This window comes from Cucurbita pepo, chromosome LG15 (assembly GCF_002806865.2).
Source record: "Cucurbita pepo subsp. pepo cultivar mu-cu-16 chromosome LG15, ASM280686v2, whole genome shotgun sequence".
NCBI lineage: Eukaryota > Viridiplantae > Streptophyta > Magnoliopsida > Cucurbitales > Cucurbitaceae > Cucurbita > Cucurbita pepo.
The window spans coordinates 7,335,525-7,359,856 of NC_036652.1; the positions used below are offsets into that span (position 1 = coordinate 7,335,525).

Consider the following 24,332-nt stretch of genomic DNA (forward strand, 5'->3'; position numbering starts at 1 on the left):
TATATATATATATATATATATATATTAGAATTTAATAGAATGATTTTCAAACTTTAAAATAAAAAATAACCTATTTATAAGTTTTTATAAAAAAAAAATAATAATAATAAATAAACAATCCTAGTCGAACTATTTTGCATTTAAACATTTTGAAATATATATTCATTTTCCCGCACAAACTCCCTAGTCCCTACTTTCTTCCATCTTCTTCCTCTGCTATCTTCTCCGCCGGTCCAATTCCGATCAAAACTCCGTTCACTGCTCTGAATCTCATGAACTCTCACTGCTAAACTCCGAAACCTCCCCAACCCATTGTTCTCTGTAATTTCATTACCTCCAATGGCTTCCAAGGACCCTGAGGAGGCCGCCAACACGGCCACTGAGGAAGGAAGTTTGGCCTTCAAGAAGAAGCGGGCCCGACGCGTGAGCTTTGCCGACGTCGAGATCACTTCGGTGCATATCTTTAAGCGTGACGAGGACTACGAGACGCCTCTTGAGCCCCAAGCCACTCCCGAGGCTGCTCCTCCGGACAATGAGGTCCTAGGGTTCTTCAGGAACTTGGTTGATAGCGATGATTCTCTTGAATCTTCGCCTAATTTGGATGATGATGGTCTTGGGCAGAGGAAATCGTTTCTGAGACCACTTGGATCGCCGTCGCCGGGGAGTATTTCTGCCGGCTCTGCAACTTCCAATGATGGCATGTTTCTCTGTTTATTTCTCTCTTCGTTTTTTCTAGCAATTGTTTTTGTTGGGTTTTACGATTTGAGAGTTTTCGATGAATGTGGTTTTGAAGATATCATTTCTACTACAGTAGATTGCTTTTTCGAAGTAACAATTTATGAACAAGTCAGGACTTCTTTGTAACAAGTTATCCACTTCACTATTGCAGAAGACAATTTTTTTGGACCTGTAGCAGCGAATTTCATTAGACCCAGGCGGTTGTCTGATTCTGCTGCCTCCGATGATAATCATGACGTTACAATGGATTCAACAGCATTTTCAATGCACTTTCGTAGCCTTGCTGAATCAGACTCGGGGAGGGAGCTCAAAACTCCTACGGCAATTCGGTCTGCATTTGAAGAGAGAACACCGACCCGGAACACCATGCCTACTAACTCTGACAGTTTTATGACACTAACGATGGCTGACAAGCTGATTTTGCCATCTTCGCAATCTGGTGATTTGGTAAGAAGTGAAGATTCTAATGCAATGAGCATCGTGGGAGAGAACTCTAATAAATACGATTATGGGAGATTATCTCCCTCTTTCGATGCACTTTTGACTGAAGGAAGCAGGGAACTCTATGCTGTTTCGGTGGATGAAAAATTGTCCAAACAGATTGAGACTCGTGAAGTTGATCAGATTGGACAACGCAAATATGATATGGAAATTTGTGAGAGAACCGAAATGGAAGCTGTTAGTAAGGTACTTTATTTTTCTTTGATGTTTGTTGCTTAGCAGGCTTACCTTACTATTATCTAAGGATTGGTATGACAATTTAAACTTTATCTTTTTGCTTAGCAATTGAGGTTGAGTATGTTATTCTGTCAGTTGTTACAGCTCAGAGACTGCTCTTATATGGTTGGCACCATACTCACAACTACCTCTTGTGTACATTATGTCGGTGATGCGATTTTATGCATCCATCACTTGACTCACATTGTAATTGATAATTTTCCTTGTGTTCTGTGTTAGGAATAACAATGGTATGATATTGTCCACTTTGAGCATAAGCTCTCATGGCTTTGCTTGGGCTTCTCCAAAAGGCCTCATACTAATGGAGTTGTATTCCTTACTTATAAACCCATGATCATTTCCTAAATTAGCCAACGTGGGACTCCTTCCAACGATCCTCAGCATTTTGTTGGTGTTGCACAAGTATGGTTGAAGATATTTGTTCTTTTGTTTTCACAGGGAAGCAACCAATATGCCAAACAGGGAGTTGAGGAAAGTATACTCAACAATGTCACACCCCATGAAGTTTTTCAATCCAATGGTTTGTTACAAAGAAATTTGTCAGATGGGTGGGCTAAGGAAGATTTTCTGATTGATAAGAGGCCTGAGACACCAAGAAGTGTTGACTACAAGCTGAAAAATATATCTCCGCAAAAAAGATCATTTTCTGCTGAACAGAAAACATCTTTGGCTACTTTTAATTCACCTTCATTTTCTGCTCTTGTGACTCCTAACTCGAAGCTGTCAAATTATAGATTGAGTACAGGAAGCATGAAGTTTGGTATGGGTCTGTCGTCCAAGCAGAGAAGTATTTCTAAGTTCAGCCTTCCTGAACCTTCTCCATGCGTTTCGAGTATTAAGGAAGAAATTGGCAGATTAAAATCCAGACTATCAAGTTATTCTTCTATGGTTAACTTGAGTGGTCAACCTGAACGTTGCAAGGATCTTGAAAGCAAATACATACACATTCCTGTTGTGCGTTTAGAAGAACAACTTTCTAGACTGAATGGAAACAACGGTGAATTTGAAATTTCATTTAGCACTAGTGGCAGTGGAGTCAAAACTTCAAAAGACTTCCCTAGGCTGAGCCAAAGTGAAGAACCGAAAGGTTTCACTGGTGCTGGAGAAACACCAGGCTATATGGCTATGGAAAACTTTTCCAATATGCAACCTAGTGAACCGGCTATAGAATTAAAGTCACCCGCTCAAGCTACCTGGACTGAGAAAAAAGATCTTATGCCACATATTTTGATTGCTGAAGATCATTTGTCGAGGTCATCTACTAGTATCAAAATTGATGATGTGACGGACATTAGACCCGATGACAGAGAACAAAATAACTCAACTAGTATACATGATACACTTGTTTCATCTCCTTTGCGAAGTCCAGATGTAAGGTTATTAGGAAACATTGAATGTCCGTCTGGTAGCTTTGGTGAACTGAAGCAGTGTGACCAACAGGTCAAGCATGTTAGTGCTTGTTTGACGCAAGGTCAAGCTGCAGCTGCAGATACAAGCAATACCAGTCCTTTGACTAAGATTGCTGACAATTCAAGTTCATTGCAATCCAAAAGTGGAGCTGTGTCAGCTTCACCGTTCCTGAAAGGTCAATCTTGGGTAGATGGGGATGATAATGGAGTTAACCTTTCAAATTTGCAGAATAATTTTGTAACATCTAAGAATTTGCAACTGTCTTCAAGAGATGGGAACATCCTGAATTCTCGGTTGGAAAGTCCTGCCAAGAGCTCGAAGGTTGGTGCTTTTTCACCGCAGTTTCAAAAGCCTTGGACAAGTGAACGATCCATTATGCAGGTTATATTCTCTTTCCTTTTCCTTATTAATAATTTATACAAGAAATTAATTATGTAAACAATGACTGTTCTGGCCTCAAGTTGAGAAAAACTCCCATTTGAAAGTTATCTTATCTGCTGTCAACTTTCTACTGAAATTTAATGCTCACAGAAATCTTTCTTAACCAATTTTTAATAGATGCAAATAATTTATTGCCTTTAATTATACTATTGGTTGTTCTCTCAATGTTTTGAGTGTTCATATTGAGTTTGCTCGAATTTTTTTTTTTTTTTTTTTTACCTTAGAGCCCCATCAATGGAATGCCAAACTACAGTACCAGAAGGATAATTTCAACCCAAACATCGTCTGGCAAGAAAGAGCCCAAGGTTGCCATCTCTTGTATGTCGACTCCGAGTCCTTTCAAGAATGAACGAACTCAGAGTTCTGCAAGGGAAAAGCCATTTCAAAGTCCCTTCAGGAATGACCCTTTTAATGAAACAAAAGACGATGGGACCTTCATGAGGAAAGTTAGGGCTTCTCCAACATCCAGTTTGAGTGGACATATTAATCATGATAATGATCAAGCAAGCCACATATTGGTGAGTTCTTCAAGGAAGACCAATCACCGCCTTTCAGGGAGCAAGAGAAGAAACATTGATTTGATTCCTCTTGACGGGGATCAGGGTGACAATGACGTAATAGTAAGGACTCAGCAAAGCCTAAAACTTAATCATAGTGGAAGTTGTAATGTGGGCTCTCCGTTAGAAGAGTCCAACCAAATAAGCAATGGAAGCAAGAGGACTGAGGGCAATACACTTATGCATTGGACAGATGTAAGTTGACCGTCTTTTTGGTTGATCAGATTACTTGTCTGCTAGCCATATCTGATGACAGGAGTCGTAGAGATTTCTTGTGTTGATTTCATGAATTGTTTACCTTGCATTATCATGTTGCAGATGGCAATAAAGTTTTTAGCAGAGACAAATGATTTGCTACCCCCATCGATCAACAAGTTGAACTCAAAAGCAGTATATTTCCCCTAGTTTCTTCCCTTTCTCTTTTTTGTTTTTTTCTCTCTTCATTTACTTGTGAAATTATATAAAATAATGTTGTGATCTTCATTACCCTAACTGATCCTGCTTTTTTCTTTTCTTCTTCTTTTNTCTTCTTTTGTATGTAGATTGAGAGGCTTGAAGATACTTTGGTTCACCTTTTGAAGGTTAAAGAATATGAACTGCTGTGTTCTGAAATCCAATCTCAGGTTTCGAATATTGAACTGAGCTGATATTTTGATATGGTATTATATCATATCAACTGTCCTAGAGGAAGCTTTGGCATATTAACATTGGTCTTGTTTTATATGTAGAAAGTCATTGAGAATCCTGGAGCAATACGTAAAAGGTGATTTGGAAGTACATCTGCCTATATAAACCAGTTTTTATGTGAATTCCTCATACTCATAAGAATTTGACAAATAACTGTTTTCAACACTCATGAATTGATGCTATCACAGAGTAGTGGAAGCCAGATCGTTGGTGTATAAAGTAGCATATCAGAAGGCAAAGCTTCAGTTGGTTTGTATAAAGCGTGATGGATATCAGGTACCGTATTTTCTGGTGATTTTAGTTTTTGGATTATGAATAACTTTTAACCCCCGTGTACACTTCCATGCAGAATAGAGCACAGTCATTGAACTCTCATATTGAGGATTTTCAAATGTTGAAGTTGAACTATGACCGCCTCAGGAAATGTGGTTCAAGGGACAGTCAAGTTGACGATGGAAACAGTCTTTCATGCCCAATTGATTCTGAGGTCAGGCATGAGGCTTTTGAATCATTATTCCTTTCATATGGTTGGAGATTCTATTAATTGAATCAATGCGATAGGAGTTTCAAGGTCTCACCATTAGACAGATGTCTTGGATTTGTTTTATGTTGTGTATATACTAGACTTGTAGCCTTGGTATTCTATCTCTAGTCTTCACCCTTAGTTTCATGTGCAATAATAATAATATGGTTCACACACTTAACTCTGAACTACTGCTTGAGTGTAAGGTGTGTATGTGAATTTTTCTAAGATGCTGGTCGAATATCTGTGTTCACAATATTGCAATATTTCAGTCAAGAGCATTTGAATAATTTGACTATTGAATGAAAAATGGTCAATCATCTTGCTTACTTTTCTGCAAAATATGGGACCATAATGTTGACATTTTATACTAGAGCTGTAAATTGGTTTTTCAGTGTTCATCACTGAAAGAAAGATCAATTATGTTCTAACTGATCGTTACTAGATATTTATATGTTTTTGTTTGAACACATTTGTGTATATCTGTTCAAAAGATTTGTATGGCGAATTATTTCTTGGTGAATGATACAACTAAACTTGTTTGGTGCAGGCGTCCTGTGATAGAGCCAGCATGATAAAGCACGAAATTGAATCTTTAGATGGGAAGATAAAGGGATTAAGCCAATATTTTTCAACATATTGTAACTTGAAAGGAGTAACTAGTTCAACTGACATCCTTGGATTAGTTATTGATCATCTAAGGAAGAGAAAGCTCTGCAGGTCTATTTATCAGGGTTTGCAGGTTTGTACATTCACTAATATTCTTTTTGACCTAATAACATAATTTCTTGAATGTTTTTGATATAGCTTGTTAAACATTATCTATACTTTTTCAGATGTGGAAGGTAGATGATTTTGAGAAAAAGAATGATCATTACACCATACTTCTCAACTACCTTAGTTATGCCTACCAAAGGTTGGGATTATTTCTATTTTTTCTGTTTATTTATATTTCGTTTATTAGCATTGATGATGAATAATATCAGTTAAACTCTGCGTTTGTTCGTTGGGATTCTAACTTATAGGATTACAATTAAAGCCAATCCACTCCCGGGTGTAACCATCTTAAATACATTGAATGATACTCATATTGAGAAGGTACAAGATGAAACCTTTTATTTTCTCTACAGCCTTTTACTTATTCCCTTCAATTCTGTTAATACTTATTTTTCTCTACCAGAACTTTCCAGAAATGAATGCTTGCTGTGCATTTGCTTTTGTGATAAACGTTGAGAAGACACGGAAGTATAATGCCTCCTGGCATTTGCCCAAAGAAACTCAAGTGAGTTAATTCAACCTGCTTGGCTAGTCTATCTCTTCATGATTCACTCCAACCTTTTTCGCTTTCATTTCTCTTGTGTATCCTTGGTCACTGTTTCTATTTCAAGTATTTTCTGGTCCTATCAGTTTCACTAAAATAACGCATCTTCTTTCAATTTGAAAACAAAGGTGAATGTACCTTCGGCAGTGTTTATCCGGATTACATATATGCTAGATTCTTTACTTCGTTAACACCTTAACGGTTTAGATTGCTAACTCCATATTCATTAATGTTGATGCACTATGCTGATTCCTTCAATATTTTAATTCTCTCTCTATTTACTATACAGATGATGAGTTCTTTTCTACACAACCTGCTGGATGTGATTGCGGAAATGCAGATAGCCCAGATAGAGATTTCAAATCTCATCCTAATAAGATTTTACTCACCTTCAGGTCATGAATATTTTTGTTACGACCATGCATGATGTTGGTTCTATTGAGAAAATCAAGTCAATTGAGAAGAAAACTTCGGAAGCAATAATCAAAATCTCAGTGTTTGTTAAACAAAGAGAAAAAAATGGAAAATGAGAAAGTAGAATCCAATAGATAAATAGACTTCTAACTGAAGTAGAAAAAAATAGTGATACAAAATGTGTCAAAAATGTGATACTCAAAATGTGGTACAAAACTTAGTGATAAAAATGAATGGCACTAAGAGTGTGATACAAACTTTACGTGAAAGTTTACTCTTATATAGTTACAAAAATGAGCCTAATTACTATCACTATCTTACATTTTTAACATTAAAAAATAGAAATTCATGAAACATAAAAGAAAACTTAAAAAGAACAAACAACTGAAATGTTAGATACAACATCAACTTAAGACATTAATCTGAAAACTAAATCTAACAATAAAGTAAGAAACTTAAAAAAACACAAAATGGAATTAATCTCAACAGGAGCATGCATGATGACCCACATGCATGATTTTCCCTAATTAGTGTTTTTTCCAACGATGTTTCATTTTAAAACACTATTCCAGACAACCTTTCCAGAAATAGTTGTGTGTATTTGAAACAGTTGCAGCTCCATGCTACATTTTTATGCATGCTATTGGTGTTTCCTGCTTATTTTTGCTCCTCAAATTGATTTCGACTTCATGAATAAGCTATGGAGGTTTCATGACCAGAAATTGTTTTCCCTTATGAGAACTTGAAAATCTAATTTCCTTTTTGCTGTACTTATAATTTTGCAGACGAGAAGCTCGATTTGCAGCTTAGTTTCATCAACTTCCAAAGTGGCAGGAAGGTAAATCTTGTTCTGGACGTATCCGATTTGAGTCGGTAAGCTACAATTTTATCTTTCTATATTTTCTACCGTTGCTCGTCTGAATTGCCTAATTATTTGGCCTAATATTTTACCGGAAAATTCTATTACTTATTACTGATTCTTGATCATGAATTTGATATATATAGGAATATTAAAATAATCGTATTGATTAATTACTTGGTCTCTTGGCAGAGGGATTTACCCTTCTGAAGTTCTTCCGCATAAGGTCGAATCTCCTGCTTCGAATAAATACACACTCTCAGAGTCAATGTTAAATGACATTAGAGCTGCAGTTGGGAATTTAGATTCTGGATATTCGAGGATTTTAAGAGTTTGTAGATGTGTTTCGGAAGTTGTACAAAGGTCATCAAGCTGATGCCGACAATAGCATTTTCTCTGTATTTCTGTATGTTGCTGGCAGTTCCAGCATGATTGTAAAATCTAGATTTATTCAGCTGTCAGGTATTTTCCCCTTGAAAATACACGGAGCAATGAGAATGTTGGCTAACCCCTTGGATGAGTTACTTCGTGATTTATGTATGTAGTTGAAGCTTGCAATTTGACCAATTACATCTAAACTTTGAGCAAGATCAATGATGATAAAGGCTGAGATTAATCAATCTTGGTTTCATGACTTTGACGTCTCATCTAATAGTTCAAGTCCATCATGGATGATAGAAAAGTGACTTGCGAGGATCAAGTTGGAGCTACACCACGAGGTTAAAGCTATCAGTGCACAGGCTTCATCAAGCATCATCATTCAAAATTAGGTAATATCTCACGGGCTATTAAAATGTAATATAATGATAGAGTGGATTTTCCTGTTAGGTCATGGAGTTTAGCAACTGAGTCAAAATCCTAGGATCTTATTGCTTGATTTCTTTGTTGTTCTTTGGATTTTAGCATGACCCAAATGATCCAATGCATTATTTATCTGATCATAATATTAAAAAACCCTCAAGTTGGATATGCCTTTTATTTTCTTGCCAAGCCACCCTACTTTGTATTACATGAGGTCCAAATTGGGCATTATTACATAAACATAAATTTGTTAAACAGGGTAGGATCTGCTTGGATCAGCATCTTTGTTTTAATATTATAGTGTTTCTCATGCCATTGATTTAAAGGAAGCCAGCAAGGCGTGGTCCAGTTTTTATTGTAGCTTCACGTGGCATTATGAGGGTGCAAGTGATAATTATTAGGATGGGAAATGGAGAAGAGGCAGGACTTGTGTGTTGGTGACCTCATGTGTTGGGATTGGATGTCATTTTTCAAATTTATTAGTTGGAATTTAGAGAAAAATGAAATATATTCTTCTATATTTCTATTTTACTTGTACAATATTGTAGGAAAGATGGGTTTGAAGAAAAAAAAGAGGTGAAATCACTTTGCTCGTATAACATGTTCTAGGTAAGTCTACGAAGTCTTTTTCCTCTTATTTTTAATGATTTAGTCTCTGTTGTTTAAAAACGTATTAAGTTATTTATTTATTTATTTATTTATTTATTTATTTATTTAAATCTTTTTAAGTTCAGAATGGTTCTAATTGAGTCATACAAGTATACTACTTTAATTTTAGTTGTGGAGGTGTTTTGTTTATAGGTTGCTTTTAAAATTAAATTCGAACTCTTTATCATGGTCTTTATATTTTTTTTTATGAGGATTAAATGGTTAGAAATAAAAGTACAGGGACGGAAGCGTAGGGCTTAAGAGTATTTTAAGGGTAATGTACAATTCAAGTCCATTGTTAGTAGATATTGTCCTATTTTGGATTTTCCTCATGGGTTTTCCCTCAAGGTTTTAAAATGCGTTTGTTAGTGAGAGGTTTCCACACCCTTATAAAGAATACTTCGTTTTCCTCTCCAACTAATGTGAGATCTCACAATCATCCACCCCCTTCGGGGCCCTGCGTTCTCACTGGCACTCGTTCCCTTCTCCAATCTATGTGGGACCTCCAATCTACTTCCCTTCAGGACCCAACGACTTTGCTAGCACACCGCCTTGTGTCCACCCCTTTTGGGGCTCAGCCTCCTTGCTGGCACATCGCTTGATGTTTGACTCTAATACCATTTATAGCAGCCCAAACCTACCGCGAGCAAATATTGTCTTCTTTGGGTTTTCCTTTTCAAGGTTCCTTTAAAACGCGATTACTAAGGGGAGGTTTCTACACCCTTACAAAAAATGTTTCGTTCTCCTCTCCAACCGATGTGAGATCTCACATAATCAATTTAATGTGTTTATCTCGGAGAAAGTTGGAGTTTATTACTCATGCACTTCATCCAAAAAAAAAAAAAAAATCTATTTTTTTGTGTAAAGGTACAGCAGTTCAGTGAGTTTAGGCTAAGATAGGGAAGAGGATTTCTTGTGATATTCAAATTCCGAAGCCAGTTTTTATGGCAAATGGGTATTATGTCATGGCCAACGTTTTCCTTGTGGACAACAAAATCCATAATGCCTTAGCTCTGGACTAGCGAACTGACAAGGACCTAATATCTTGATGCAGATGTTCTCTTATGTCAAATTGTTTAGAGCCTCCAATAGTATTATAACAAAGACTAGTAGGATTTTGTCTGTTTAAAACTTTCTTATGAACTTAAATGATTGAAAGACATGAATAGTGAAAATCTCATTCAATTTATATGTTGGAAATGAAAAACTTTCATGATCATAATAGCATAGAATCTCTATTGTATTATTATCACTAACATTCCATCACATCACTAAGCTTTGATGTTGATTGAAATACAGGCTGATCATGAAGTTTTATTATTAGTATTTATGATGTTCTTGTTGAAGTTTCTACTGTACCTTAACATTTTTACTGTTCATTGACTGTTTTTTCATGTTATTGTTTAAATGTGGATGGATTGTTCACCTAATTCTTTGATTAATGGAAATGTTGATGAGGAGAGTATCGTTGGATGCAGGGATACAATAATGTTGAAGAGAGAAAGGTGGGAGGAGGACAAAGCACTTTTGAACACTTTTTGGGTTGGTGGGGTTGAATGCTTCATTGTTGAATCTTTGCTGTCTTTTCTTCATTTGCCAAGTAGGTCTTCGATTCCCCTTATTTACAAATCTCTCTCTTTCTCTCTCTTTGAGCTTTGAAGATAGCATCTAAGAAACAGGGTTTTGAAGAAGATCTATTGCAATCGACAATTCGTCTCTCAGTTGTCCTTTTTTTTCTGTACAATTTGTTCTCTTCCTTCCAAACATGATCTGAGATGAGTAGCTTTTCAAGTGGGATTTACTGTTTGTTGTAAAGTTTGAATAATCTTTTCAAATCTATGTGATGGATAGGCATAAAGATGTGACATCTTGTTTATCTTATTCATTGGAAGAACTTGGTTTGTAGTTGTCTACTTCTGATTCTGCAGTGGTTAAAATCATTTTTGTTGGGTTCATATTCGTCCCGAACATATCTTTAGTCCTTCAAAATCAATTTTGATGGTACAAAAATTGTGTTAGCTAATGTTAAAATGACTTTGAATGATTGAAGGTACGTTCGGGAGTTATTTTGAATACCTCAAAAGTGATTTTAACTATTTTAAAGCTAAATTCAATAGCGTCTTTTTCCTTTTTATAATGTTGAACACTATTTAGGTCGGGTGCTTTTCACTTGGTTTTGTAGTTAGGTAGTTTTCGTAGTTAAGAATTAGGACGTTGTGGTGATTCGACTGATTTCATTGAGCTTTATCGGTTAGTTTTTATGGGTATTTTGGTAATTTAGTTTTGAGATATTATAACTTATTACAATTGACGAGTATTTATAGCCTATCACAGAAAGGAGCAAGTATTTATAACGTACTAAAATACAAAGTTTCCAATACCTAACTATCTTACCTTTCATTCAATGGTTGATAATCTTACTAAGATAGGTTTTGAGAGATATTTCACATGTAATTACACGTACTTACCATAATAAAGATAAATAAATAGCTGGTTGTTAGAAGAGTACGTTTTTGAGTGATTAAAGAATGAATTAATTAATAGTTGAAAATTGAAAAATTGGGTGAGAAATTGAAAAAATGCATTTTTATTTACCCAAAAAAGCACCCTTTATGATGCATAAATGATTAAGTGGGTGCCTAATTGCACCAAATGAGAAACCAAAAGCTTAGTTTACATTTAAATGTATTGGAAAAGCATACACACAAACCCTAGCGTCTACTATCAAACAATCTCATATTCCATTTTCTCTATGCAAAATAATAATAACAAATTTTAAAAATTATCCGGATGTTCGATTCATACTAGACCTGATCAACTGATCATCTTGTCTCAATAGTGTCTCAATAGAGTTTGTCGGTGACATGTTTTGATCATCTTCTTCATTACTTAGAAAAAGTGAGCCACCGATTTAAGTACAAGATACTATCATTTCCGCGTGGACAATTACACATCTAACCCGTAACTGTAACGACCCAATTACAAGAGTAGAGCTTTACTAACTGAACTACATCTCCCGAACCAAATAGAGCCTGCATGAAGGAACCAAATAGAGCCTGCATGAAGGAACCAAATAGAGCCTGCATGAAAGAGTCAAATGCTTATTTTATTCTTTTCCTTGGCGTAGCTGAGCCCATCTTAAACTTGAACCAAAAACCTCACCCATGGTGTAAATTATCGCACCTACGGTCCAACCAATTGAAAGAGAATCAATAGATTCCTTTTCGGAAGCAAATCATATATATAAAAGATATTTCAATAATGATTTTAATTTTACAATTTTGTTAGTCAATATCAATGAAAATATGGAACAGACACCGTAAGATATAAAAAATATATTTAAAAAAATTAAAAAAATAGATATTTTAATTTTGAAAGACTCAACTCAAGCTATATAATATCTGCGATAAATAAATATATATATATATATTATAAAAATAAAAATAAAAATGATTTTAAGAATATTAAAAAGTACCCTTTTTGGCTTTTGGCAATTAAATACAAAGCAGAGTGAGAAAAATGGAAAAATGGGAATTGGCAAAGCACATGCCAAGTAGGTTTTGATGCATTCAATTGGAGGGACCATTAACACAGACTGAGGGCCTAACCTCCTTCATAATCTCTTCCCTTTTTTTTTTTCTTTTTTTTTTTTTTCTTTTTTTTTTTTCTTTAACAAAATATATATATATATATACATATATATAATTTATTCATTTATTCTTAGATTTTCTCCCTTTTCCTTTCTGATCTATTTTTTTCATTATCACCTAAATAAAGAAACCTTTTTTTTTAAATTGGGTTATGTCAATTTTCTCCTTCCCATCCATCCCATATCCTTCTCTTCTTCCTCTATCCATCTAAAAGGAGGGATTGAAAACAAAAAATAAGAAAAAAAAAAGAAACCCAGAATCAGATTAAGAGGGATTCTCTAAACTTTCCAGCTTTTTTGTGTTTCTCTTCCTGCAATCATTGATTTTCTTATAATCTGAAGCCCCCTTTTACCGATCTCTGTTTCTGTTTTTCTAGGTACGGTGATTTCTTTCTTTGAACTCTTAGACTTCTCCTCAGTTCTTCCTCTCTTTCTGTTTTTGTGTGTTGTTGTTCATCTTCTTAGCAACTGATTTCTGTACAAATATTGCCTGATTTTGTCTCTTGGGATGTTTTATTTTGTGTTTCTTGTTTGTTTGCATGAGCTTGTTATTGCTGTGTTCTTGTTTTGATTCTTTGGGCTACTGGGTTGCTTTTGATTGTCTGAATTTGTGTGTTTTTGCTGCTGGTTTTCTCTTTTTCTGACTGCTAATTATGATTTGTAAAGGAGTTAGACGTTTTGATTCATTCAGTCTATGAAATCATTGCAGGAAGCTAACTCTATTTATTGTGGCCATGGTACTCATGGATCAGAATTGAATGTTCACCAAAGTTTTCTTCTCTTCCCCCCTTTATTCTCATGCCGAATATGAATTTGTGTTAATTTCTTGGAGCTGGGGCCATGGGTAGTGCCCATATCTTTCCACATAAACGCAGGTTCTGGTTTCACCTACACATACTCAGCTTTCCAATTATGTGTTCTTGATGAATAGTAGCTAAGTTGTTTGCCTTTCTTCGATGGTTTCTTTTGATATCATTCTGAATTTTAGCTGATATCATATTTGGTTTTGTTAAGAGGGAAATCATGGGGATGGTATACATTTTCATTTGTAGGTTGGATACTCAATCTTTGTTTAGAGCTAACAGATATCTTAGAACAGCCTTTTTTGGCATTTGTGAAGATTTGGGGAGTGATTATTTGAATTGATGTGATTTTGATCTATTGCAGAAGCTGCATTTAGCTTGTTCCTATAGTTGATTCTAGTTTTGGCTGTCTGGAAGGATTTCTAAGGGAACGGTTTGAAGATCAGATTGTAGTATGGGTTATATGTGTGATTTCTGTGGGCAACAAAGGTCGTTTGTTTACTGTCGATCCGATGCTGCAGCTTTGTGCTTATCTTGTGACCGTAATGTTCATTCTGCTAACGCCTTGTCGAGGCGACACTCAAGAACGTTGTTATGTGATCGCTGTCATTCACAAGCAGCATTTGTAAGATGTCCTGAAGAGAATATTTCACTTTGTCAAAACTGTGATTACATGGGGCATAGCTCATCCGCCTCCATTTCATCTCGAAAGAGGCAACCAATCAATTGTTACTCGGACTGCCCGACAGCTGCGGAGCTCTCATCTATCTGGTCATTTGTTCTGGATCTCCCTTCTGGAAGCGATGCTTGCGAGCAAGAATTAGGATTGATGAGCATTGCCGAAAATAGTGCAGTAAACGCCTGGGGCCCTGATGATAAAGCTGGTCAAAATGCATCTGGTGTCGATGAAACCAACGAATTCTCGAGTGGGGATAAATCGATTTGGTTCGGGTCCTCTTCAGCGCCTCAATATTTATCCAAGCCTCACATTATGGACCAACCAATTACTCCAGGTGCATCTTCACCCAAGGTATATAACGGTAAATCGTATTCTCCGTTAGTAAATTATCATTCGTTTATGCTGTTTCATTCAATCTAAATCCTTCCCATATGGTGTCATTCCCTCGAAATGCCTGTTGATAGACCGAACTAGTAGATGCAGTACAACAAGTTCATAGACTAGACTAGTTCAAAGGACAAGTGAACAAGGTCATAGACTCATACGTTTATGTCTTAATCTTAATGGTCATCGATCTACGTACGAACACCGTATGATTCTCTTTTTTAAAAAACGTTAGTAGGTTGTAAGAACAGAATGTATAAGCAAACTTTCCATTCGACAAGTAAGGCTAAAAGTTGTAAGACTCGTATGTTTATGTCTTAATCTTTCACAGTTTTTTCATAAGAATCTTTGCCAATTTCACGCTATTAATATGCAGTTGCACTATCCCGGAACAAAAGGTCCTGATTTCGACATTGACGATGACCTCTACGAGAGTTTGAATATGGATGAAGATTTGAATATTGAAAACTATGAAGAACTATTTGGTGTATCCCTCAGTTATTCTGAAGAATTGTTAGAGAATGGTGGTATTGATAGCTTGTTTAGGATCAAAAGCTTAGCTGCTGCTAAATCTGGTTGCGCTGGTGCGACTGATGCAAAGGTACCTCAATCTTCTTTAATTGCTTATTGAAAGTTAGTCTCTCATTGCTTCGTGTTATTTTTCACCTAATTTTGTGACGATCAGTGTGCCCTTGTCCTCTTTGGGCTTTCTCTTTCGGGTTTCCCCTCATGGTTTTTAAAACCTGTCTACTGGAGAGAGGTTCCACACCCTTGTAAAGAACGTTTCGTTCTCCTCCCCAACTGATGTGGGATCTCACAATCCACCCACCTTCAGGACCCAGCATCCTCGCTGGCACTCATTCCCTTCCCCAATCGATGTGGCACCCCCTAATCCACCCCCTTTTGGGGCCCAGCATTGCCAACCTCGTGTCCACTCTCCTTCAGGGCTCAGCCTCCTCGCTAGCACATCGTCCGGTATCTAACTTTGATACCATTTGTAACAGTCCAAGCCTACCGTTAGTAGATATTGTCCTCTTTGGGCTTTCCCTTTCTAGCTTCCCCTCAAGGTTTTTAAAACGCGTCTGCTAGGGAAAGGTTTCCACACCCTTATAAAGAATGCTTCGTTCTCCTCCCCCAACGGATGTGGGATCTCACAAGCACCTTGTTAGTTGTTTCTCAAAGATAAACTTGCAAGGATTTGATATTTACACACCACTTGATGAGTACCAAGTTATAACAAGCATTAGGATGCTAGTAATTGTACTCAAGTATACTTTACAATTTCAAGCTCTGAGTTAAGTATTAATACATGTTTGCTCAACGTAAACGTTTATATTCAGGGGCCGTCAGGTTTAGCTAATAATATGATACAGCCTGCAAGCAGTAATGCAGCATCAGCAGATTCTGTGATGAGTGCGAAGACTGACCCGATTCTTTGTTATAACAATAAGCAAGAGCATTCCAGTCGATCGTTTTCTGGCATGACTGGAGAGAGTAGTGCAGGCGAACATCAAGACTGTGGAGCTTCATCAATGCTTCTGATGGGAGAGCCTCCATGGTGTTCTATGGCTACAGAGAGTTCGTTCCAATCATCGAATCGTAGTGATGCTGTAATGCGCTACAAGGAAAAGAAGAAAGCTCGAAAGTGAGTATGCGGGTTTTTCTCTACCTCTTTCTGCAAGTTTTCAATTTTTTTTTTGCTTCTTGACTATGTTAGCACTTGTTGCAATTGAAATTCTGGAATATTACCGTCACACGACATAAATCGCCATAAAAACGCTAATGAACTGTCTTGAATGCTGTTAAAAGATGCTGCAAATAACTCTGATTTTGTATTTCACAAAGCTTTTGCATTCTCAACTATTGTTTGATCCTATTATAGGTTTGAAAAGAAGGTGAGGTATGCCTCTCGCAAAGTGCGGGCCGATACTCGAAGACGGGTCAAGGGGCGCTTTGTTAAAGCTGGAGAAGCTTATGACTATGATCCGATGAGTCAAACCAGAAGCTACTGAAAGAACATCAACTTTCGGAGATCACACGAAAAAAGAAAAAAAAAAAGATTTATGGCTGAAGGGTCCGACATTGTACTCTAATCAACGGATAAATATCTCGATATCCCGGTGTCTGACAGGAAGTATAATTGTATACAAAGGAACCTGAGTTTTCATCAGGTATATGTACAAAAAGCCAGGTCTAATAGCTCTATCGATACAACTCGAAGGGCAAAAATTCTGTATCCATACCACGTAAAACGAACAAAGGATTGCGAAAATTGGCCTCCAAGACGATGTACATTTCCGGGCTGTAAGAAACGGGCATAGTTTTCTTGGTTAACAATCCAGCTTCAGCTCCCTTTGATATGTACTTAAAATTTGAAAAAAGACTATACTGATCATTGGCTGGCAAGGGCTGTGTTCACGCCATGGAAGGCACGTCTTCCTCCTTGCTTTTGGCTCTTTGACAAACATGGCTGCACCAAATTCACAGTTTCCAGGTAATCTTCATTCCCTTTTTAACTGACTTGTAAATTTGATCATCTGTTCATTTGATGAGGTAGAAATATGCAGCCAGAACAATTATATTTGGACAATATTGAACTTTTGTAACTTCAAATTTCGTTACCGGAACACGACGATGAATGTATATGTTGCAAAGATTGGTACTACTAGTGTATTCAACCAGTTTTGTAGTCCCATTACTTCACAGAGATATTAATAGTTTTTATTGTTCTGTCAAGAGCTCGTACGTTCTTCGTGCAGGATGCGACGATGGCGTTGGAAAGTCCAAAAGGCATATAAACCAAATCAAGCGTCTATCGTTTTCATGTTTGGCTTACTTCACTATGTTCACTATATGCATGTTTTCAATATGGAATTCACTTTTTTCTTTGAGGGACAAATTGAATAAAAGATGAGTTGAGAGAGTATAACGTAACCTAAATCTCTTGCATTTGTTTGAAATCAACCGCTCGAATGAAGCGAACACCTAACAACCTCTCGTACGATCATAGTCACTTTACAAACACAATGTGTTGAAGGTTAAGAACACATTTCTTTTGAGTTTTGACTATTTGTGCAAAACATACAAATCAAGACCAATATGTTCATCTTTCAAGCAATTTGCTCGAACATCCTACAATATCGACGATATATGCACAGTTGAATCGACGACATATTGACATACAGCTGAAGCATGCTTGGCGAATTTGGCACCAACATCATATGAGGGGAATGGATTGAGGTACTCCTTTGCAGTTTGAAACTAACAAGGCAAAATAGAACCCAGCTGTGTCAACATCTATCAATCCTCATCTGAGCTACTGTCTTCTAACATCCTCCCATTGTCCTCGGCCATCATTGAAGTATAATTAATCACGACGATATGAAAATCGAAACCGACAGAAACAGGCACGACAGACATTAGGCTTTGAAAGTAAATCTTATCTTACTGGCATCTTATCCCAATCTTTTAACTTGGAATTGGTCAGCATATAATTATCACGCAATGGAGCCCAAGCGGGTCCTTCGGCGTCCACTGCACCACCTGATGTGTCTTAACTGTTCAACATAAAGATGGCCATTTGAGTTTCATTATGGACATGAAGAAACAGATAATATATGATCGTGACTTGACCTGAGCTTCACTCTCTTAACTAACATGCACCCCATCCCCTAGAGCTGTCCATTTTCCCCGCCCCTGCACGGACTAGTCCCCATTCCCCATCCCAACCTTTTTTCATAAAATTTTATAGGAAATTTCGTGAGGACATGAAAACCATCCCGACCCCTGCCCGACCCCATGGACATCCCCCTACCAGTCCCCATTCCACTGCACATAAACACGATAATGAAGATGAGGATGCTAATGAAAAAAGCCACAAGTCGGTACGCCTCCTCAGGTGTTTGTCGAAAGTATCATTGCTCGTAAGAGAATTAATAAAGAATTTACCAACAATTGGTTAAAAGCTGCAATAGATTTATCAAATTCTATAGCAGAAAATAACCAACCTTTGCATTACTGTTTGTTGCTGACAAAATTGTCTTGCCCAACTCAGAAAAGAAAGCTTCCTTCCTGCGTTTATTTATTGCTGGCAGTATAAAACAAATAAAGTACTCCGTATGAGATGGGATAGAACGAAAAAGTTAGGATATCGTTCACCTTCAATATTGAGTAGCTACTCACATAATCACAAGTCAAGAACGGAAGAATAAGCGTCTTAATATGCAAACAAAAGCGGGTCTAACAGGGGTCGCTAAACATTAGTAGTCCTATATAAGCCACGGGGGAAAGCATTAGTCGACTAGAAGTATGCGCGAGAGACTAATAGGTCAATAAATTTGAGGCACATGCCTTTTAAATCACTGGCTACTTCAACCACACAGATTCCCTATCAAAGTCAGCAAATTAGTAAAGTTTCCAATGATTCGTTAATTAGGAGTTTAAAACGTGAGATCCCGCATCGGTTGCAGAGGGAAACGAACATTCCTTATAAGAACGTGGAAACCTCTCCCTACCAAACATGTTTTAAAACCTTGAGAGGAAGCTCGAAAAGGAAAGTCCAAAGAAGACAATATCTGCTAACGGTGGGCTTGGGCTATCACATAACATGTAGTCAGACTAAACAACATGGTTTTCAACAAGGACAAAGCAGAATATAAGGTGGCATACATCATAGGAATAGGAAAGTTAAGCTACAAAATTGAATATAATGCAACATGCAGAAGCACCAAAATTAATTGAATGCTAATTTAGGGACAGCATATTCACAAGGCAAGATAACAGAAAGTGAAATTGTTAACTTCTGAGATCAAAGTTACGTAAAAGGCCTAATACCTTTAACATCTTTAGCTCTCGAAGGATTCAAACCTTTCTGAGCATGTTGTGCCTTATTGACCTGTATCATATTCAAAATAATGGAATTCAGCGATGAATGCAACATAGATGAGGATGTGACAAAAAAGTTGTCTGATATCAAAATTTGGCTACTTACAGCGTTAAACAACTTGACAACTGACACGACAAGCAGCAATACACATGGAGATTACTGTGTTAGTATGATGAGAGATGTAATAATCACCGTTGAAATAAAAAAGAAAACCTTTCCCAACTCAAAGTAAAATCGAACTAGGCTACCTCCTTTAGTAGCAACGCCAATAAGAAACTTTTCATTAGAATCCAAGTAAGTAGCAGGTTTCACATGGCCTTTTTCTCCCACCTACCATATTCACATATTCAAATATTTGCTGTGAGATCCTGATTGGAGAAGAAAACGAAGCATTCTTTACAAGAGTGTGGAAATCTCTCCCTAGCAAACGCGTTTTAAAAACCTTGAGGGGAAGCCCGAAAGAGAAAGCCCAAAGAGGACAATATCTATTAGCGGCAGGCTTGGGCCGTTACAAATGGTATCAGAGTTAGACACCGAGCAATGTGCCAACGAGAAGGTTGAACCCAAAAGGGGGTGGACACAAGACGGTGTACCAGCAAAGATGCTGGCCCCGAAGGAGGTGGATTGGGGGGTCCCACATCAATTGAAGAAGGGAACGAAGGCCAGCAAGGACGCTGGACCCTGAAGGGGGGTGGATTGTGAGATCCCACGTTTGCAATCAACAAATTCTAAGCAAAAGCTAAATTATAAACAAGCAAAATCTTTTATTTAAAAGGAAATACCCTTTGTTTCTCTTTCTTGGCCTCTCCTTTAACTTTCCTCTCAGCCTCCTCTTCTGCAAGCTTTTCAGCAGCAAGCTTCTTGTTTGCTGATAATATAGGACCCTGCAACACAAACATGGCACAATTACTTTTCTTATTACTTCAACTATTGAAAATAATTCCTACCCATTTAAGATATAAACAACCTTCTGTAAACTTAGTTATACCTGGTTGAATGTCACCATTTTCATCGTCTTCGGATAGCTAGACACCTGCATTGACATCCTTCCCTTCCTCTTCACCCTCAGAAAACTCTTCATCTCCAACCTCCTCATGACTGAGCATTGAAGTTTTGGTCTCGTCTCCAATCACCGGAGCTTTCTCGTCATCATCGTCATCATCTAAATTATACTCACGCCCGCTTTTGGAAGAGTTTCTTCATCTTCCTATCAACCTTAACTTTGTTCCCACTTCCACCCATCATCCTTGGTCTTTTCTTGTTCCTGGAACCCATCTTTTTCCTTCTCTTCGCACCTCCCACCAATTCTACTGCATTCCAGTCATCAACCATGATACCGATTCAAATGCACAGCTTATCCCAAACAAATGTTTCAACAATCTTAACCCCTGTTTAGAACCCCTGAATTTTGATGGATTTTAAAATCAGTGTATCTGGATTCCAAAAAAAAAAATGAAATCAACGGTTTAAAAAATAGTTTAAAAAAAAAATTACATGAATTGAGCAACAAAAGCTACCCTATGCCAGTTCATATGCATCTATAGTTTCTGGTATACTCAAGAAGACTCAATGACATTCAATCACACTCGAACTCAATGTTAACTTTCTATTTTGTTTGTCCATTATTGGTTTTTTTATTGATAACAATAATTTCAATCATTTTTTTTAGAAACCCAAACTATACGTGAGTTTCTCCTTTGCTATGTTCATGTTCTTACACATTTTATCCTTTTTATCTAATAATTCGGATAAGAATGATATGTTTTTATGTTCCTTCGGATTCAATCTGTTTTTATTTTCCTCTAATTTGCAACATATTCGTTCTTAGCTTTCTTCTCCGTCGGTGAAGAGAACATACCAACATAGCCCAACGTAGCAACATATAAAAATAAATAAAACCTTGGGGATCTGAAAATGCGCAGCGGCGGCGCCGGTAAGGGGCTGAACCACTGTGTTTCTAAGAATAAGAAAAACAGATATAATTAACTCTGATTGCTCGAAGCGGCAAGAGAGTGTGAGACGGAGTAGGCAACGACGATTTCGTCGGAATGCTGCGGCAGCTGCTGATACGGCGTCGAACAGAAACATCGTGCGGAGTTCGTCGACGGAGTAGGGTGCAGTAATGGACGGTGAGCGTGGCTGAACGTGAAATAGGGTTTACGAAGAAGAAAAGAAGATGGTTTAAAAAAAAAATTTGAAATAGAAAATAATATTTTTTTAATTTTTAATTTTTAAAAAATATGCATGTGGATAAGGTTTATTTATATATAAAAAAATAAAAAATCGATTTAATTAATGATTAAATTAATAAAAATATACTTAACTTATTCTATATAAAAAAATAAAATAAAAAAACTTTAAACTTTAAACTTTTAAACTTTTAAAATTATGTAAAAAAAATACCTTTAAATTTTTAAAATTTCAAATTTAGAATGAAAATAAAAAATATTAGTAAGGTAAATTATGTGTAACGCTCACGATTTACTTGCACGAGATGCAAAATTTATCAGTTGCGTGACACAAAATTCATGTATAATTCGTTACTAGGCATGTAAGTCATAATTTCCGTCTCATATTTGTCATAATTTCCGTCCCATATTTGTCAATAATTTGCATTTCCATTGTATATTTAAAATTCTTATTTTTATGAATTACTAAATTATTGTATTAAAAAAATACTATAAATGTGTAATTTTTGTAATTAAGTTATTCTCGACTTTTGCAATATTTAATTTATTAAGTTTATTTGTTTTGATTGAATTATGTACGCTCATATATATATATATATATATATATATATATATAATCAACCATGTTACTTGGTAATACATTATTATTAATAATATAATTCCTGCAAAAATTAAGAAAATAATAATAATAAAGTATTTGGGCTGGACCTCGCGCTTTTAGTGGGCCTTCCAAGCCCAAAACTCGTTTTCAACATGGGCTGGATCTGCCTCTTTCTAATGGGCTATTGAAAGCCCTCAAAGAAGGGCCGAATTGATTTCTATATTTTTTTTTTCTTTTTTTTTTTTTTTTTTAATGAATTTAATGGGTCTTAAAGTAATAATGATAATATATCAATTATCATTTAAGTTTTAATGGTTGACCATTATTAAATTAAAAATAATAATAATTCAATTAATAATACGTTGAGGTGAGAATTCGACCTATAACTTTTTTTGGTCGAAGTATACGGGTTATGACCTATATTCGTAAATATAATTCAATGGGTTAAAATTAAAATGTTGGAGTCTTCAACTCGTATTTAAAAAATAATTAATAATTAAATTACGTGGAAAAAAAAAACAAAAAACAAAACAAGACAAGGAAATCGAAATTAAGGCAATCGTTGTCGAAACAATTAATAGAAAGGAACAATTTGTGAAACGCCGCCTGTTTTGAAAACGAAAAACGACAAAAAAGTAACACGTGAAACCCACGTGATTCCACTTCCCCAAGGCTGCTGCCTTTGGGCCTTTCCCAATGCATGGTTCAATGGATGTTTTTGGGCCGTTCTTCCAACGGCCCAACTTGTCCTCATCTTAATATTATTATTTAATATTATTTTAGCCAATTTGACGTTGACTTGATTTCGACACTAATATGTCATTTTCCATTTTTATCCCTATAATTCTCAATATTTTCCATATTTTTACAAATAATTATCCCTTAGAATTATCTACTTTCACTTTATTTTTCCCTTTTTTTTTTTATTAAGGAAATNCGGTGAAAGTGACATACTATAGGACCCGTGAGATATTATATTGTGGGTTGGGTCTGAATGCGTTGAACAAGACTTCTTATGGTAATTTTATAACATCATAAACATTTCAAATAAAAAAAATGGGACAATCAATAAATAGCGACATTGATCTCTTCTTTTAACGTACTAAAAATTTGCATTAGTAGTAAGCTATCAACTTAAAGTGTTCAAGAGGCGGCCGCTATTGTTCATTTGTCAATAAATGGTGTCTTTGTTTGGATGACACGGAACCCTAAAGTGGGACGCTACCTAGACAATGATATGTCAAGTTAGTCTCGTCAATTTGACAAAATAATTATTATTTTGGTTCATGAACTTCTCGTAATTTCGGCACACCAAAAAATGGTTAGTTAATTTGCTTCATTAACTCACTGAATTCAATGTTAGCATAGCTCAATGGTAATTGATATTTATTCGTTTTCTCGAGATTCGAGGCTAAAATCTTATATTGTCACACTGTATATTTTCATCGGGATTCTCTAGTTATCTTTGTATATCGTCTTTACTCGTTTACGAGAATTGGAATAGAACTGTTGTGGAGTGAGTCAACCCGAGCAACTTCCGAAAAAAATTCATATAATTATCATAGGAAGAAAAAAAAAACTATTAAAAAATGACAAACATTCAAAACAATGTCTACGTCACACATTAACTTCATACCATTTGGGACATTTTTAAATGTGCTTGCCACCTGTCCAGCATTCTACGGTGGGCTTTGCTGGGGACCACGATATCCGATGACAGCATAATCAGAGAAGGACACGTGGAGATTAGACACTCAGTGTTGTTAACGCTGTTATATTGTGGGGTTAAGAATAATTACGCGGGAATTTACGTGGCCGTATTGTGGAGTAACACGTGTTGCGAGATGTACACGTAGTCCGCGTGGAGCCGCCACATTCAGACCGTGCCGGTTTCGTGTGGCCGTGGGCCTGGACTTTTGGCGAATCGTAAGAAACACGTGTCGGATTAGATAAGTTCAACGGCCATGATTGAGTTGATTTTTATGTTTTTTTTTTTTTTTTTTAA

General features: G+C 36.4%; 2 protein-coding genes and 1 pseudogene across 5 annotated transcripts; 2 read left to right on the forward strand and 1 right to left on the reverse strand.

The window, feature by feature from the left end:
* The first annotated feature begins 161 nt into the window (after positions 1–161).
* LOC111811632 lies at positions 162–10,858 on the forward strand. Of its 3 annotated transcripts, XM_023698575.1 has the most exons (18): positions 162–697; positions 890–1,425; positions 1,915–3,267; positions 3,552–4,079; positions 4,203–4,274; positions 4,427–4,507; positions 4,613–4,647; positions 4,760–4,847; positions 4,921–5,058; positions 5,645–5,836; positions 5,931–6,010; positions 6,120–6,192; positions 6,275–6,376; positions 6,705–6,810; positions 7,615–7,702; positions 7,881–8,458; positions 9,038–9,098; positions 10,616–10,858. In XM_023698575.1, exons 1-16 carry the CDS (start codon positions 340–342, stop codon positions 8,062–8,064), a joined length of 4,014 nt encoding a protein of 1,337 aa, XP_023554343.1. In that variant the 5' UTR covers positions 162–339; the 3' UTR covers positions 8,065–8,458; positions 9,038–9,098; positions 10,616–10,858. The 3 variants fall into 3 exon arrangements, with proteins under 3 accessions (XP_023554343.1, XP_023554344.1, XP_023554345.1); XM_023698576.1 differs by lacking the exon at positions 9,038–9,098; XM_023698577.1 differs by lacking the exons at positions 9,038–9,098; positions 10,616–10,858 and having other exon boundaries at positions 7,881–8,150; positions 8,234–8,659.
* Positions 10,859–12,889: 2,031 nt separating this feature from the next.
* LOC111811713 (zinc finger protein CONSTANS-LIKE 9-like) lies at positions 12,890–17,355 on the forward strand. 2 transcript variants are annotated; one of them, XM_023698726.1, is made up of 6 exons: positions 12,890–13,163; positions 13,496–13,661; positions 13,954–14,619; positions 15,029–15,253; positions 15,993–16,297; positions 16,535–16,673. In XM_023698726.1, exons 3-6 carry the CDS (start codon positions 14,044–14,046, stop codon positions 16,662–16,664), a joined length of 1,236 nt encoding a protein of 411 aa, XP_023554494.1. In that variant the 5' UTR covers positions 12,890–13,163; positions 13,496–13,661; positions 13,954–14,043; the 3' UTR covers positions 16,665–16,673. The 2 variants fall into 2 exon arrangements, with proteins under 2 accessions (XP_023554494.1, XP_023554495.1); XM_023698727.1 differs by lacking the exon at positions 13,496–13,661 and having other exon boundaries at positions 16,535–17,355.
* A 221-nt stretch (positions 17,356–17,576) lies between these two features.
* LOC111811847 lies at positions 17,577–21,692 on the reverse strand (annotated as a pseudogene).
* Positions 21,693–24,332: the final 2,640 nt, after the last annotated feature.